At 32.2% G+C, this 16,552-nt stretch overlaps 1 protein-coding gene across 1 annotated transcript; it reads left to right on the top strand.

The window, feature by feature from the left end:
* Nucleotides 1-5,879: 5,879 nt before the first annotated feature.
* Nucleotides 5,880-14,740, top strand: LOC134727448 (uncharacterized). Its single transcript, XM_063591831.1, has 5 exons — nucleotides 5,880-5,915; nucleotides 7,742-7,931; nucleotides 9,167-9,261; nucleotides 9,969-10,049; nucleotides 14,640-14,740. The coding sequence occupies exons 1-5, from the start codon at nucleotides 5,891-5,893 to the stop codon at nucleotides 14,738-14,740; spliced, it is 492 nt and encodes a 163-aa protein (XP_063447901.1). The 5' UTR covers nucleotides 5,880-5,890.
* Nucleotides 14,741-16,552: the final 1,812 nt, after the last annotated feature.

The following is a 16,552-nucleotide window of genomic DNA, read 5'->3' as shown; positions in this document are numbered from 1 at the left end:
AAATCATTGTTGACATTAAAAGGAAATTCCTTACCAAACAAATGCTCATTGAGCTGAAGTGCTGACTACTGGGCTGGTGAAACCGTCGAGGAATTAAAACTCCCCATGCAGTGGCGTCGAACCAGTAGTTATAAATAAACTCAGCATAGATACCAGGATTGAATTTTGTATTTACGCCAGATGTGCAATTTGTCTACAAAAGACTCATCAAAGACGCTCGAATCCTAAAACGTTAAAAAGGTCATAAAAAGGACGAAGTTGAAGAGCATTGAGGACTGAAATTCCTGAAGGTTGCCAAATACAGCTAAGGTAATTTATTCCTTAGGTAGAAAATCCTTAGTATTTAAAAATTCAAACGTTTTGTAAAAATAAACAGTTAATCTATAAATATGACAATATCAATGATAATTCATGTCAGCACAGAAGAGCTGACTTCCTGGCTGGTTGAACCCTCGGGGATTTAAAAGTCCAACAGCATTGGCATTGGCCCAATGGTTGTAAATAAACTCAGCATAGAAACCAGGATTCAATTGTGTACTTACGCAAGCGTTTCATCTCCAAAAATTCATCAGTGACGCTCGAATCAACAAAAGAGAAAAAAGAAAAAAAAAAAGAACGAAGTTGAAGGGTATTGAGGACCACAATTTCTAAATGTATATAAATAAACTCATCATAGATAACAGGGCTAAATTTTGTATATAAGCCAGACGCGCGTTTCGGCTACTAAAGACTCATCAGTGACGCTCGAATCCAAAAAAGTTTAAAAAAAAAAGGCCAAATAAAGTACGAAGTTGAAGAGCATTGAGGACAAAAATTCCTAAAAGTTTGCCAAATGTAAAACACAGCTAAGGTTATCAATTACATAGGTCGAAAAGTATTTACAAAATTCAAAAGTTTTGCAAACAGTTAATTTATAAATATGACCATATCAATGATAATTCATGTCAGCACAGAAGTGCTGACTTCCGGGCTGGTGAAACCCTCGGGGATTTAAAAGTCCAACAGCATTGGCATTCACTCAATGTTTGTAAATAAACTCAGCATAGAAACCAGGATTCAATTGTGTACTTACGCAAGCGTTTCATCTCCAAAAATTCATCAGTGACGCTCGAATCACCAAAAGAGAAAAAAGGACAAAAAAAGAACGAAGTTGAAGGGTATTGAGGACCACAATTTCTAAATGTATATAAATAAACTCATCATAGATACCAGGACTAAATTTTGTATATACGTCAGACACGTGTTTCGTCTACAAAAGACTCATCAGTGACGCTCGAATCCAAAAAAGATTAAAAAAAAGCCAAATAAAGTACGAAGTTGAAGAGCATTGAGGTCAAAAATTCCTAAAAGTTTGCCAATGTAAAACGCAGCTTAGGTTATCAATTACATAGGCAGAAAAGTATTTACAAAATTCAAAAGTTTTGCAAACAGTTAATTTATAAATATGACCATATCAATGATAATTCATCCTGGGCAGGTGATACCCTCTGAGAATTAAAACTCCACTAGCATTGGCAAACAGAAAAGATAGAAATGTAGTGATCCTTAACATCCCAATTATTTTTCTAAGTCTGTAAGCACCCTGATGGTGAACCAACGTTTTAATGCGTAATTGAGACATCTTTAAACTACTGCAAATCATGCAAAATGGCTTTCTTAAATGCGCAACCACTTTACTTTAAAAAAAAGTTCTGAGTCAGATTTTTTTCTCGAGCGAAAGTTTTTAATTGTTTTTTTTTTCGATGGTATCAATTCATTATTTAACACTATAATGTATGGGGAAACTTTGGATTCAAGTATTTGTTCATTTTAATCATCTGAATGACTGGCTTTTCTTTAATTAAATTGTTGGAAAATCCAGCCACCCCCCTTTTTTAATGTCAAATGGTCGTTCCCTAACTGCTAGAATAGTTGTTCGAAAAATTGAATTCGGTTCTACGTAATGAACTTTTAAATGACATATAGTTTACAAGTGTGAACAAATCTCATGTCCAGGTAGCTAAACAAGTTTTATAGATGTGAACAAATTTAATGTGAAACTAGTATAAATAACATTAAACCAAATGTAAACATGTTTACTGTACACGGCGTTTGGTGTGAACAAGGCCTTACACTGACAATGCACAAAACCTTGCCCTTCACTCAATGATATCATACACACTATCTCTGGCACACGCATATCACTTATTGCGACTTCAGACACATTTAAATTTGCATTTGTAAAAACGTTCACCGGCCGCGGGTTTATACTCAAGTATCCTTTTATTTGAATCCACTTTTAAATCCGCCATGCACAATCACATTAATCACCACACCTTTATATTTCTGTTACCGGAGGTGCTCCGGTTTTATAAATGAACGGAATATGGCATCAGCTTGTACCTGCTGGTCAGAAAGGGACCTTTTTGTGCATGGTTGATATTGTTATCAGAAATTTCAGACGGACCCTCACTCGTATTGCCAGGAGGAGTACCACCCCCAGAAAACGTCCTCTTTCGAGGAAGTACTAGTATAACAGTAGATGTCATCCTGAAACTTGTTTCATCAGTTGTATGTTATTATCACATAATTCAATTACATTTTTTTTAACTTAATGGTTTGTTCATTGCTGTCTGCTGAGTCATGATCATTCAGTTCACTATGATTTTCAAAGATGCTATTGAGTTTGGTTTGAATTTACTGATAACACAATCAAAATGTATACAGTTGAAACATAATTCACAAGCTGGTAACCTTTTTAAATAAGTGTTTTTTAAGTAAAAGATCGACAATTTTATCAAGACGGTATGTGTATTTACGTGCTCCGTTTGCAACATCATCGAATAAAAGTACTTTGTGGTATTCCGTTTTTAAAAAGTCTTTTTTGGAAATGATTATGAAATTGTTTTCTTATGGGTATTAATATATCATTGTTATTCTACTTCTACAACCAAATGGAAATGAGAAATCAATAGTGTATCAAGTACATATTTATGCAAAGGTAAGTAAAAAAATATAGATTGGACAACATCTGACGTACTTATGTTGTAAAACTAAGTATTCGAATTATTCCTATGACACGCTGTGGCCAGTTCTTCAAATTAAATTCAACTCTACAGACAAAAGAAGTCGATTACGAAATAAAAAAATGTATTAAGAAGCATTTATTTTTCTTGGTATGGCATTTCCTGCCCAAACATTAGGTGAGTGGTCGCTAAATCAATGATAGATAATTAGGCAAGGAGTTCAAACATATTTCAATGGAGAGTATTTCAACTGCGACGTTTATAGTTTTTTCTATGTTGTGTTCATAAGCTAAAACACATAAAATGAGTACAAAACAACTAATATACTTTACTGTTTTTATAGTAGTTTAGGTAACCAATACATAGAAGGGACCTTTAACACGGTTTTTATTGTGTATTTTAGGTTACCAATGCATAGTAGGGATCTTCAAATGATCAGTAGAAGTCATAAGCTGTGATATTTTTTTTTCACTGTATGACTCTCTGTGAAGCGCACGAACTTGAATGTAGATGAATTCAAAATGTCATTCTTTAGAACGTCCGTGTAGTATTTATGACCTACAGCCAGCACATTGTTGACTACTTTGTCGGCGGGTACTAGAACAAACCGCTTTGAAGTTTTGAAAGGTCTTGAAACATTTCTTTTCCTTGGTATGGCATTTACTGCCCAAACATTAGGTGAGTAGCCGCTAAAATTATGGTTGATAATTAGGCAAGGAGTTCAAACATATTTCAATGGAGTGTATTTCAACAGCGACGTTTATAGTTTTTTCTATGTTGTGTTCCTAAGTTAAAACACATCAAACGAGTACAAAACAACTAATATACTTTCCTGTTTTTATAGTAGTCAAGGTAACCAATACATAGTAGGGACCTTTAACACTGTTTTTATTGTGCAGTTTAGGTAACCAATGTAAAGTAGGGATGTACACATGATCGGTAGAAGCCATAAGCTGTGATGTGGTTATGATATTTTGTTCACTGTATGTCTCTCTGTGGACCGCACGGACTTGAATGTAGATGAATTTAAAATTTCATTCTCTAGAACGTCCGTGTTATATTTATGACTGAAATCACCACATTGTTGACTGCTTTGTCGGCGGGTAGTTACACAAACCGCTTTATAGTTTTGAAAATTCTTGAAGTTTATTTCTTTTTCTGAAAATAGGCATATTATTTACTTTTATATTTTTTTTTCAATCATTTTCAAAATGTGATATTCTATAATCTACAACATGCCTTCATTTATTTAAATAAAAATCAAGGGATTTCATATCAGACGTTCCCGTTAGGCGTACTAAATTATAATCCTTGTACCTTTGATAACTATTTACACCACTGGATCGATGCCACTGCTGGTGGACGTTTCGTCCCCGAGGGTATCACCAGCCCAGTAGTCAACACTTCGGTGTTGACATGAATATCAATATTGCAACATCACCGAATAAAAGTACTTTGTTGTATTCCGTTTTTAATAAGTCTTTTCCGGAAATGATTATGAAATGGTTTTCTCATGAATATTAATATTACATTGTTTTTCTACTTGTACATTGGAAATGAGAAATCAATAGTCTATGAAGTACATACTTATGCAAATGTCAGTAAAAAATTATAGATTGGACAACCTCTGACGTACTTATGTCGTAAAAACTACGTATTTGGATTATTACTAAGACACGCTGTGGCCAGTTCATCAAATTTCTATCAACTCTAAAGACAAAAGAAGTCGATTAGAAAATTAGAAAATGTATTTGGAAGCATTTATTTTCCTTGGTTTGGCATTTACTGCCCAAACATTAGGTGAGTAGCCGCTAAAATTATGATTGATAATTAGGCAAGGAGTTCAAACTTATTTCAATGGAGTGTATTTCAACAGCGACGTTTATAGTTTTTTCTATGTTGTGTTCATAAGCTAAAACACATCAAACGAGTACAAAACAACTAAATTATACTTTACTGTTTATTTATAGTAGTCAAGGTAACCAATACATAGTAGGGACCTTAAACACTGTTTTTATTTAGTAGTTTAGGTAACCAATGCATAGTAGGAATCTTCAAATGATTAGTAGAAGCCATAAGCTGTGATGTGGTTACGATGTGTTTTTTTTCACTGTATGACTCTCTGTGGAGCGCACGAACTTGAATGTAGATGAATTCAAATTTTCATTCTTTATAACGTCCGTATAGTATTTATGACCTACAGCCACCACATTGTTGACTGCTTTGTCGGCGGGTACTAGAACAAACCGCTTTGAAGTTTTGAAAATTCTTGAAGTTTATTTCTTTTTCTGAAAATATTATTTACTCTTTTATTTATTTTCCAATCATTTTCAAAATGTCAACAACATGCCTACATTTATTTAAATAAGAATCAAGGGATTTTCTATCAGACTTTTCCGTTAGACGTACTAAATTATAATCATTGTACCTTTGATAACTATTTACACCACTGGATCGATGCCACTGCTGGTGGACGTTTCGTCCCCGAGGGTATTACCAGCCAGTAGTCAACACTTCGGTGTTGACATGAATATCAATATTACAACATCACCGAATAAAAGTACTTTGTTGTATTCCGTTTTAATAAGTCTTTTCCGGAAATGATTATGAAATGGTTTTCTCATGAATATTAATATAATATTGTTTTTCTACTTGTACATTGGAAATGAGAAATCAATAGTGTTTGAAGTACATACTTATGCAAATGTCAGTAAAAAATGATAGATTGGACAGCATCTGACGTACGTATGTCGTAAAAACTACGTATTTGGAATATTTACCTTAGACACGCTGTGGCCAGTTCCTCAAATTTATTTCAACTCTAAAGACAAAAGAAGTCGATTACGAAATAAAAAAATGTATTTGAAACATTTCTTTTCCTTGGTATGGCATTTACTGCCCAAACATTAGGTGAGTAGCCGCTAAAATTATGGTTGATAATTAGGCAAGGAGTTCAAACATATTTCAATGGAGTGTATTTCAACAGCGACGTTTATAGTTTTTTCTATGTTGTGTTCCTAAGTTAAAACACATCAAACGAGTACAAAACAACTAATATACTTTCCTGTTTTTATAGTAGTCAAGGTAACCAATACATAGTAGGGACCTTTAACACTGTTTTTATTGTGCAGTTTAGGTAACCAATGTAAAGTAGGGATGTACACATGATCGGTAGAAGCCATAAGCTGTGATGTGGTTATGATATTTTTTTCACTGTATGACTCTCTGTGGAGCGCACGAACTTGAATGTAGATGAATTTAAAATTTCATTCTCTAGAACGTCCGTGTTATATTTATGACTGAAACCACCACATTGTTGACTGCTTTGTCGGCGGGTAGTTACACAAACCGCTTTATAGTTTTGAAAATTCTTGAAGTTTATTTCGTATTCTGAAAATAGGCATATTATGTACTCTTTTATTTATTTCTCAATCATTTTCAAAATGAGATATTCTATAATCTACAACATTCATACATTTATTTAAATAAGAATCAACGCGTTTTCTATCAGCCTTTCCAGTTTACACCAATTTTACAAAACGAGGAAATAGCACATTTGGTGATCTGACGACACTGTTGGCAGTCTATTTTAGATGAAAGACGATATTTTGGTCTTTTTTTCAATTTGGTTTACAGTCCTGGACCATAATGAGGTTCCCTGTAATAACATGGCCATAGGGAGCATATCTAAACTTCGATAACTTACAATTTAAAGTTTCAGAAGTATTATTTTCTACATTGAAGTTTGGTGTTACCTACGTATACATAAAAATGGAACGTCTGCTGTTTGTTTTTCGTATATGTACCAAATAATAGGTGGCTCTGTGTTATCAAAATAAGAAGTATACATTTTTAAACGGTAGTCATTAAATATACTCGATACGTTGTAAAAATCAAAACGGGTGTTGATGTACTCAATTTTAAGAAAGTGTAGTTTAGAAAATGAAAAACAACACGTTTAATGTTTTCTTTTGCGTCCCAAGCGATTTTCTGGATTTAACTTCATCAGGAACGTTCAAAGCCAAACATTTGAAATCCAAATGATGTATAAGTACCGAAACCGTTAAAGAGCTATATTTCAAATAGACATGAAATAAATAGCCAAATTCATCTAAATCCAACTTTGCCTGATGGAGTTGAAACCTTAGTGTCTTAATTAGATTCACTAATTGGTTGAAAGAATTTGCAAAAACTGTCAAATGGGGAAGACAATAACGTTAACGACTTCCTAATGTTATCAGTAGACGTAAAAGAGCCGGCAAAACAATGGTAAACCTCCCAAAGGATAGGAAAATTGGCGGTACATGTTGATCAACGGAGCTTTGTATAAATAAATCATGTTTGATTGAAATAAAGAAGAGTTATTGAATGTAATTTCTAAGTCAAATTAGTTACATAATATCGGCAAAACAGATGTATTGTGTTTTAGGCGAAAAGGACCCCTTCAGTCAGATTATAGATGGAAACTTTAATATACAGTCATATTGCTGAAGAAGAAGTCGTTAATAAAATGAAATTATGTTCGGTTCTATTTTGTAAAGGAATTTTGCAGCATTTAATTTTAAGATAGACCAATCATACAGATGTGTATTTTTGAAAGTTAAAAACTGAATCATCCCATATTGTCAGTTGACGGTAAGTCAAATTGCAAGAAAGCAACTGACCAACGTTATACTGTACTCGACCTTTTACTAATCATTTATCATCATCACATCAATACATGTTTATATTTCCAGGTTCTTGTGCATTTCCATGCAGTAAGCAGAATCGGGTTTACCATTTTACCGTTATAGGAACTGATACTAGCTATCACTCAACAGTTTTCAGTCCACCTGGGAACTTAACGCAAATATTAACACTAGTAAATGGCACGGTAGAAGCTACTTTCGAATGTGTGCACAGAAGTGGAGAATTTTATGTTATTGGGTATAAAAAACTAATTGACTGAGCACGAATATATAAATTGATTGATATTGTTTAAAAGCAGGACTAGTCTTATTAATAATATTTGTTGTATATCATTCAGTTTTGCTAGTGATACACATTAACTTACTATTGAAAAACAGTTAAGAATGTTCACTAACTAGCTAACCGATTATCAAACGACACAGGTAAAACATTCAATAAAAAGATACATTTACATTATTTTCTAGAAACATCTCTTATAATTTTCCAACATTTCGTTTGGTTTCCGGAAAATTAAGCACCTAAAACGAACATGACAATAGAATGTTGGAATCAACTTAATTGTTTTTATGTGTTTCTGAATTCCTATGATACAGTCACCTTACATTACCTATCAAGGGCGCTTGCCACTATTGACCGACACAAATTCCCTTCACTGCTGCCAATTGATGCTAATTATTTCAACAGTAAACGATTGGTTTTAATCTTTATGGCCATTTTAAGATCAAAATACAACTCATTTAACGTTTACCTTAATAGGAACACCGAAATAGAATAATGATAAATAACTGTAGCTATGAAAAATTTCTAAGGGATAAACGAAAAATTGACCGACGTTTTAATAAGTTCATTTCAGTTTTAGGTATAAAGTAAAATCATAGAAATACAGAACTCCGTGGAAAAATTCAAATCGAAAAGTCCCAATTCAAAAGACAAAATGATAAGCTGAAACACATAAAATGACGAGTTAACAACTGTCCTATTCCTGAATTGATACATATATTTTCTTATGTATAAATTGGTGGATTAAACCTGGTTTGATAGCTAGCTAAACCATGTACTTGTATGTCTAGTCTACGACAAACAAGAAATATGTTTTTCTCATATGTTGTCTGTCCAATGATATTCATTGAACCTAGATATACGTATTGACTTTAACATTCAAGTTCATATTTTCAGAAATACAAAACAATGGGAGTTAATGTAACACAAGCAAAACATACAGTCTCCTTCAATTGGTTTGCATACTTAAACAAATTTGTCGAGTTTTAAGCAACAAATGGAATATCTATACCTTTTTTTTAAATAGAGGAGAGTCTATATGTGTAAAACCAAGACTGGTATCTGTTGCATAGAGGCAAATAGCTATAGTCTAATTTTACTCATCCAATCAAAAATAAAGTTTTGAATTTATAAAGTCTGACTAAATATTACTAGTGATATCAATGTAAATTCAATATATATTCAAATAACAGGTTCTTCAATGGTTCCAACTGGTTGTACAAATGTATTCAAGACACATTTCATGGAACTAATAGAGATGCAATTTTCTATCTTTCAAATAACTGGGGTATGTAATTGTAACAAAATATTACGCGTCGAAACACATTATGCGATAGCTATGTATATAAGAGGCGGATGTAACAAAAAAGAAATAAAAAGTGTTCAGTTCTAAGGGTTGTAGAATACTTCTGGGCAAAAATCCTATAATTATGAAAACCTTTTTTGTTTTGCCTAGAAAAATGCTAGAACCATCATTTAAAGCCAGTGAAAGTTAAAAGGAGTATGATCAAATCGAAATTAATACAAATGAACAAGAATACAGCGGTTTTATTCAAAAACTATATAAATATATGTTTCATGTTTGTTAATATTAGTTTTTCGTTATATGTTTTGTTATAAATTTGACGCTTTATTGAATTGTATTTTTTATGTCTTGGTCTTTTATATTCGTCTATACAGTATGGTTTTTATTACATTGTTCAATTCCGGAAGTACAGTTGCCTTAAATTTTTTACATGTAAATCCTCTGCATTTGAACTTGGAAAATGGATGGTCGTCTCATTGGGAATCAAATCACATGGTTTTATTATGATATTAATAGCTAGCAACACATACATAAGGTTTGAAGATCTTTGTTATCAATCTGTATTTTGCTTTTGATACCATGTCTATTTTGACTTAAATATTTACCCCTTACTTTACAGCAAATGAAATAAGCAACTTAGTAACAAACAATTTAAAAGATTGACCTTTAATATTGTATTTCACTTTCAGCCCCATACGCCAAACTGCCAACCATTTGTGACGTGTGCATTGGTATTGATTATGTAGAAAAGGAGAGTCACCTTGGAATCGGTAATTTTTTATCAATTCATTAAGATTAATTCTGGTGTCAGTTGTTATATGAAGAATATTCTTATTAGATCAATACTTTATGTTGATGTTTTTCCGAAGTTTAATTTTGAGTCACAATCGAACGCATAAAATCGTACTTTATCTTTATCATATAAACCAACGAAGTTGGTACCTAACGGTAAATTATAGGAATTTTGTAAATTAAAATCTATGAAACAAAATAAGATTAATATTCAACTTTACATTTATTGACTGAAACATTTGAAATGCGAAAGGAGTAAATGTTGCATACCAAAATATAAGAGGCACGTGTAAGTTTAAAAACAAAGAACTACTTTCTCATGTTGTATTTTACAAGAAGCCGTATCCTTGCCTATAAAACAAAGCGATCATCATTAACAACGACAAATGTGATTCAAATATGTTAAAAAAATTGTTACGATTGGATATTTATAATAATCTCATAGGCTTTTTTCATATCGTGATTTTTTAATAATTTAAAAGTTTCAAATTAAAGTAAAACATTTTAATGTTCAGATAATTAATTTATGAAAGGTAACAAACTTAAATTTTTCATTTTCTTACTTTATTTGTAACTTGTACGAAGTTTTTACTCGACGTGACTCTATTCGTATGTAAATGAACGAATGCTTCTGATTTGTTGGATGAACGTATAAATGTAAGATCTAGCCGAACATAGTATGACTTCCAAACTAGCTGTACTTTACTGTCTACACTATAAAAACAATAAGGACATGTGGTATGCTTTCCAATAAGATAATTATCCACCAAAGTTCAAACGAAGTGAATGTGAGCAATTATAGGCAACCCGCAGCCTATAATACCTATCATTCAAAAATTCCATCTTTTAAAAATAGCTTGTGTCCTGCACAAAAACAAATTCATTACCGATTCATGTTACAAATTAATTTTTCACCAATTTATTGTATCTTTTTCTGTGGGTAGATACTTGAGCCATAAACAGTCATTCTAATTTTTTTTCTTCTATCGTTGAAAAGGAGATATACTTGAAATAAAAGTCAGTCCATAGATAGAATAATACCTTGCATACGATAAAAACGATGCAGAGTCAATATAGTCTTAAACGTTTCACATAATATTAAACAAGTACCGGCACGCATCCGACACGTACCAGCATGCATCCAACACGAACCCGCACGTATCCAACACGTACAAATACGTATCCGACACGTATCAACACGTACAAATACGTATCCGACACGTATCAACACGTACAAATACGTATCAGACACGTATCAACACGTATCAAACACGTACCAGCACGCATCCGACACGTATCACCATGCAACCGACTTGAAGCTTGTGTTAACTCAGTTGTCAATGAGTGGTGCCTCTTACTGTGTGCCTGGTGTGACATTGAAAAGGTTCCATTCCAATTAGACAAACGTAGTTAAAGTTGGAGATTTTCAGATTTTAATAGACAGCAAAGAAACAAATCTAATTGTTTTTAAAACTTTTACGACAAGTGGAAATGTGGGCTTTTAGTTTTTTCACTCGAGCGCCACGAATTAGCATGGGTGTATGAAACACGGTTGTATAGTTTCATTTTCAAACATTTATAGTTTTTTTAGCTGTAGTACTTTTCTATATTCTGTTTGGTACGGAACATATATATATAAGATAGAAATCACCGTTTTGATAAATAGAAAGTAAATCGAAACTGAAGTGAGAAAAGGAAAACAAATTTATCCTTGTAACATTTATTGTATAAAATTATAGTTCCTGTTTTTTGTCGCTTAAATATTTTTTTATAAGAATGTGGAGATAGAAAAATGTAAATTTTTATTTCAGATGTAGAAAAATCTGGTAAGAATATTATGTTTTAATAACAATGTTACGCATTAAGCTTTGTTTCGCGTTATTATTCATTTTAACGGATGAATATTCATTTTTGTCTGTTTTACACAGTGTCAAGCAGTTTAGTTAAAAAGAAATTATATATCCAGCTTCACAATTTTGATAAGTTGACTCGTAAAATCAGATTCACACAAGAATTCCTCCAATTGTTTTATCAAATTGTTGCTTTTGTTTAAAGAACATTAGAATATCAAGATATTCTTGTGACAGTCTACTTTTTAGAGATATCTTAGGGGTTATGAAGACTCTTTCATTCAATTCTTCGTTTCTTACTTTTTATTTCCTCTTCATAGAGAATGCATGAATTATATTATCATGAACAATAAATATTTATAATAATAACAGAACAAGAAGATGATTAACTTTTGAACAATACGCACTATTTCCATATAGATGATTTTTTTAAAACTATACGGTACAAGACAAAAAGTGGATCTACCTTGTGCTGTTGATATATCTGTTTATGTATCACCAATTAAATGAAATAAAGCTCAAATTTAAATCCTTATTAAAGAAAAAGTTTGCCGAGAAAATAATTTTAAGATTTAGATTTTTGGTCTTGCAATTGAAAAAGGATTACCATAATCAGTTCTAATTGTGACAATTGTTTAACCATTTTGATTGCAAACCTGTCAAATAAATGGTATTACGATGAGTTTTCTATTTGATTCGGGACTTTTTGTTCAGTATTTTTTGTGATTTTACTTTTTCTTAGAATTGATTGGTTTCTAACATTTGTATTGGCTGTTTCATTCTATAACTTTCTTTTTTTAGGATGCCGAATAAGTAAGTATAAAAACAACTATGACACTTTCTATAACATTTTATGAGCATGGTATTAATTATTTAGTAACTAGTAACGTTAGTCCGAGACTACTTCTACTTATAAATCTTTTCGTTTAAAACATTAAGTATCCTTTTATAAATTTTACATTGGACAAATCGTTTTGCTCATGTATGTTCGCAAATGGGACCGTCCATATCGTTCAAGTTTATATTGAGACATTCGAAAGTGAGATATTTCTAATGACTGTACATTTTTAGGTAGATGTATTTGATCAATATCCTTCTGATAATAAGATTATACAGTTATACTTATTGATATAAAAGAGAGAAGATGTGGTATGATTGCCAATGAGACAAATCTCCTCAAAAGACCAAAATGACACAGAAATTAACAACTATAGGTCACCGTTCGGCATTAAACAATGAGCAAATGCCATACCGTATAGTCAGCTATAAAAGGCCCTAAATGACAATCTGACGGCTTCATTTATATAAAGAAAATTAGAATATCTTATAATATTTTGTCTATGATTCCGCCAATAAATTATAAACAACGATTTGGAGAGGCACACATTAGCTGTTTCGCTCTAACATAGAAGAAACAAAACATGTTTACTAAACAATGGAATTATTACACAAGGGAAACAAATTTTCGTACCTTGTTTCGCATTTTAAACTTTTTTGGATTCGAGCGTCACTGATGAGTCTTTTATAGACGAAACGCGAGTCTGGCGTATCTACTAAATTTAGTCCTGGTATCTATGATGAGTTTATTTACAAAATGACAAACTTTATGAACTGAAACAAAATTATTGGAATTCTACATGTTTAAAACATTATGGCAAAACATTGCATATTACTAGACAAAACTAGTGATTGGTTCATCTCGTTTAATAAGAGCTGAAAACGTCTATGAGCTTTGTTTATGCAACACATCATCGTGTAAATGTCATTTAACACAACGATATATGATTTCTGTTGTTAAACTGCAACTTTATGTCAAACAGTATTTATTATAAGCAGCACAACTCCGTTTTTTCCATGTTGTTGATTGTTTGTTTATTATAAGCAGCACAACTCCGTTTTTTCCATGTTGTTGATTGTTTGTTTATTATAAGCAGCACAACTCCGTTTTTCCATGTTGTTGATTGTTTGTTTATTATAAGCAGCACAACTCCGTTTTTCCATGTTGTTGATTGTTTGTTTATTATAAGCAGCACAACTCCGTTTTTTCCATGTTGTTGATTGTTTGTTGACGTTAGTCTGCTTTGGCGACATTATGGGGAAGTTTATTAACAACGGAGTAAAATCAATGTGATAAATTATACCGAGTTCTTACCTGCCCCTGCTAATGTATACATGCAGCAGAGAGCATATTCATTAACTGCGGAATTCATTGATTACCATGGTCAGTATACATTTAAATAAAATAGTTTAAAAACGTTCAGTTAAAGAATCGACTTTTGATTTTTTTTTATTGATATCGTTTCAGTTAAAGTACCTGGTAAGTTCATGTATCATTTTATATCATTTTGTTTTTTCTAAAACCTCTTATACCTCCATTGAATAATGGAGTAGGACAAAAGTTAAACATATAAATTCGAAATTTGTAATATCAGTTCGTTTCGAGATTGCCTTAGGAGTAAAAAGTATGCGATGTGCAGCCTTGAATCTAATTACCGAATTCGCAATACTGTTTATGTTTTTTTAATCCATATTTCGTTTAATTCTGCATTTCTGTATATGGTAAGAAATTTCCATTTGATTTTGCAATTCTATACGCATAATAATGCATGTCATTACTTTATATATGGCACAAAGAAAAGATTCAACAAATTCATTTTGTATATCATATTTCTGTGAATTTGATTAAAATGTGATTTATAAATTTTTGTATATTTTCAGATGTTAAATGTAATTTACCAACGGTATGTCCCGTAACACGACCAGGACAGATTCAGTGCAAGGCATGTGATAATGAAGACGATGGACTTTGTTGTTCTTAATTGGTTTAATGTGAATAAAACAAATATAACCATAAAGTAGATATATAAAAAGTAAAAACACAAAAATACCGAACTCCGAGGAAAATTCAAAAAGGAAAATCCAAAATCAAAAGGCAAAATCAAAAGTACAAACACATCAAACGAATGGATAACGACTGTCATATTCCTGACTTGGTACAGGCATTTTCTAATGTAGAAAAAGGTGGATTGAACCTGGTTTTATAGCTAGCTAAACCTCTCACTTGTATGACAGTCGCATCAAATTCCATTACATTGTCAACGAGTAAGTAGTTACATATACAAGTATAGACAAAGGGCGTTAATGAGAGGGGCGAAAGATATCTGTCAAACGCGATGGCTAAAAAAAAGGCATGCAGACAATTATTAGAAAACAACACGCAACACATAAAAAAAATAAGCAACAGGAACCCTAAACACCTAGGGTTTATCTCATGTGCTCCGGAAGGGTAAGCTGATCCTGCTCCACATGTGGCTCCCGTCGCGTTGCTCGTGTAATTACAAACCGGGTAAATACCTTTATGTTGTAGGTCACATTCTTGAACAGGGGAGGGGATTGTAGTTACGATATGAGGAACATTTCAGATATTATCTGTGAAACGGTTATTTTTATAACGGTTAATCAACTCGTGTAATTTATTACGAAGCAATGATTTCAACTTCAAAAATATGAAACTCTTGGTTTAATAGATTCCTAGTTAGTAGCAACCCTTCATCTAGGAAATCATGATAGGACATACAAGCCAGTGAGTTTCGTATCAATTGGTAGATATATACTCCATATTCAGGCGCTGCTGGAATGTTACTACATAGAAATGGAAAGTTCACAATTGGGAAGCTGAATTCATCTCTTTTGTCGTAAAGTTTTGTTTTCAGCCGACCCTAATTGTCAACTTCTATATGTAAGTCAAGATATGAGGCTGAATTAACTGTATCTGTTTTATCCTGTATCTCTAGTTCGAGGGAATAGATGCGTTCATTTTTTTAATTATTTCGTGAGAGCACATCATCTTTATAGCGGAAAGTAAAGTTAAAGAATATTGTTAAGTTGTTATATTTATTTTTAAGAAGTTCTGTTTTAAATTCAGCCTCGTAATAATAAAGAAACAAGTCGGAAAGAAGAGGGGTACAGTTGGTCCCCGTATAAATGCCGATAGTCTGTTGAAAAAACCACGTTCTCTAAATGTAACAAATATTTTGTCAATCAAGAAATCAAGCTTCCTGATCATTAAAGTTTCAGAGAATTTTTTGTTTGAATCAGAGTGATTCTTTGCAAAGTAGGATTTATCCCCTCCTAAGACAAGATACTTGTATCTACGTTGGCCATTTGTGTTTTAGAAAACAAATCAATACCAACCATTTCAATTTATTATTTAGTTTGGAATGGGGAATTCTTATGTAAAGTGTAGAAAAGTCAAATATTGTCAAAAGAGTCCTTAATTGTATGTTTTCTAAAAAATCTTTGGAATTTTCAAGTATCCACATCTGATTGACGCAACCTCTACAATAAACAGTTTCACAATAAGTTTGAAGCCATGTTTTGATTGCTGATAAAATATATGTTAATAATTTAAAAAGAGGTTTCATGTAGCACTTGGAAGAACTAACAATATACCGGTGTTTGTAAGGACACTTATGAAGTTTATGAACTAGTATCCAATACAGTGATGGAATATCACGATCTTAATCTGTGGTTAAAATTCCAAAAAATCCTGAAAGTTTAATGCGAATGTGATGAATACCTAACGGCGTTTTATTTTATTTTATAAATGACAGTTATGCAATAATAGTGAC

This window comes from Mytilus trossulus, chromosome 8 (genome assembly GCF_036588685.1).
Source record: "Mytilus trossulus isolate FHL-02 chromosome 8, PNRI_Mtr1.1.1.hap1, whole genome shotgun sequence".
NCBI classification, from domain to species: Eukaryota; Metazoa; Mollusca; class Bivalvia; order Mytilida; family Mytilidae; genus Mytilus; species Mytilus trossulus.
Note: the sequence above shows the minus strand (reverse complement) of the source record. Positions and strands in the feature narration are given on the sequence as shown.

Coding starts and splice junctions, on each gene's coding strand:
- LOC134727448 (XM_063591831.1), top strand. CDS start 5,891: ATGGCATTTACTGCCCAAACATTAG. Junction 7,932..9,166: donor GGAGAATTTTATGTTATTGG/GTATAAAAAACT, acceptor TTCAAATAACAG/GTTCTTCAATGGTTCCAACT. Junction 9,262..9,968: donor CTATCTTTCAAATAACTGGG/GTATGTAATTGT, acceptor TTTCACTTTCAG/CCCCATACGCCAAACTGCCA.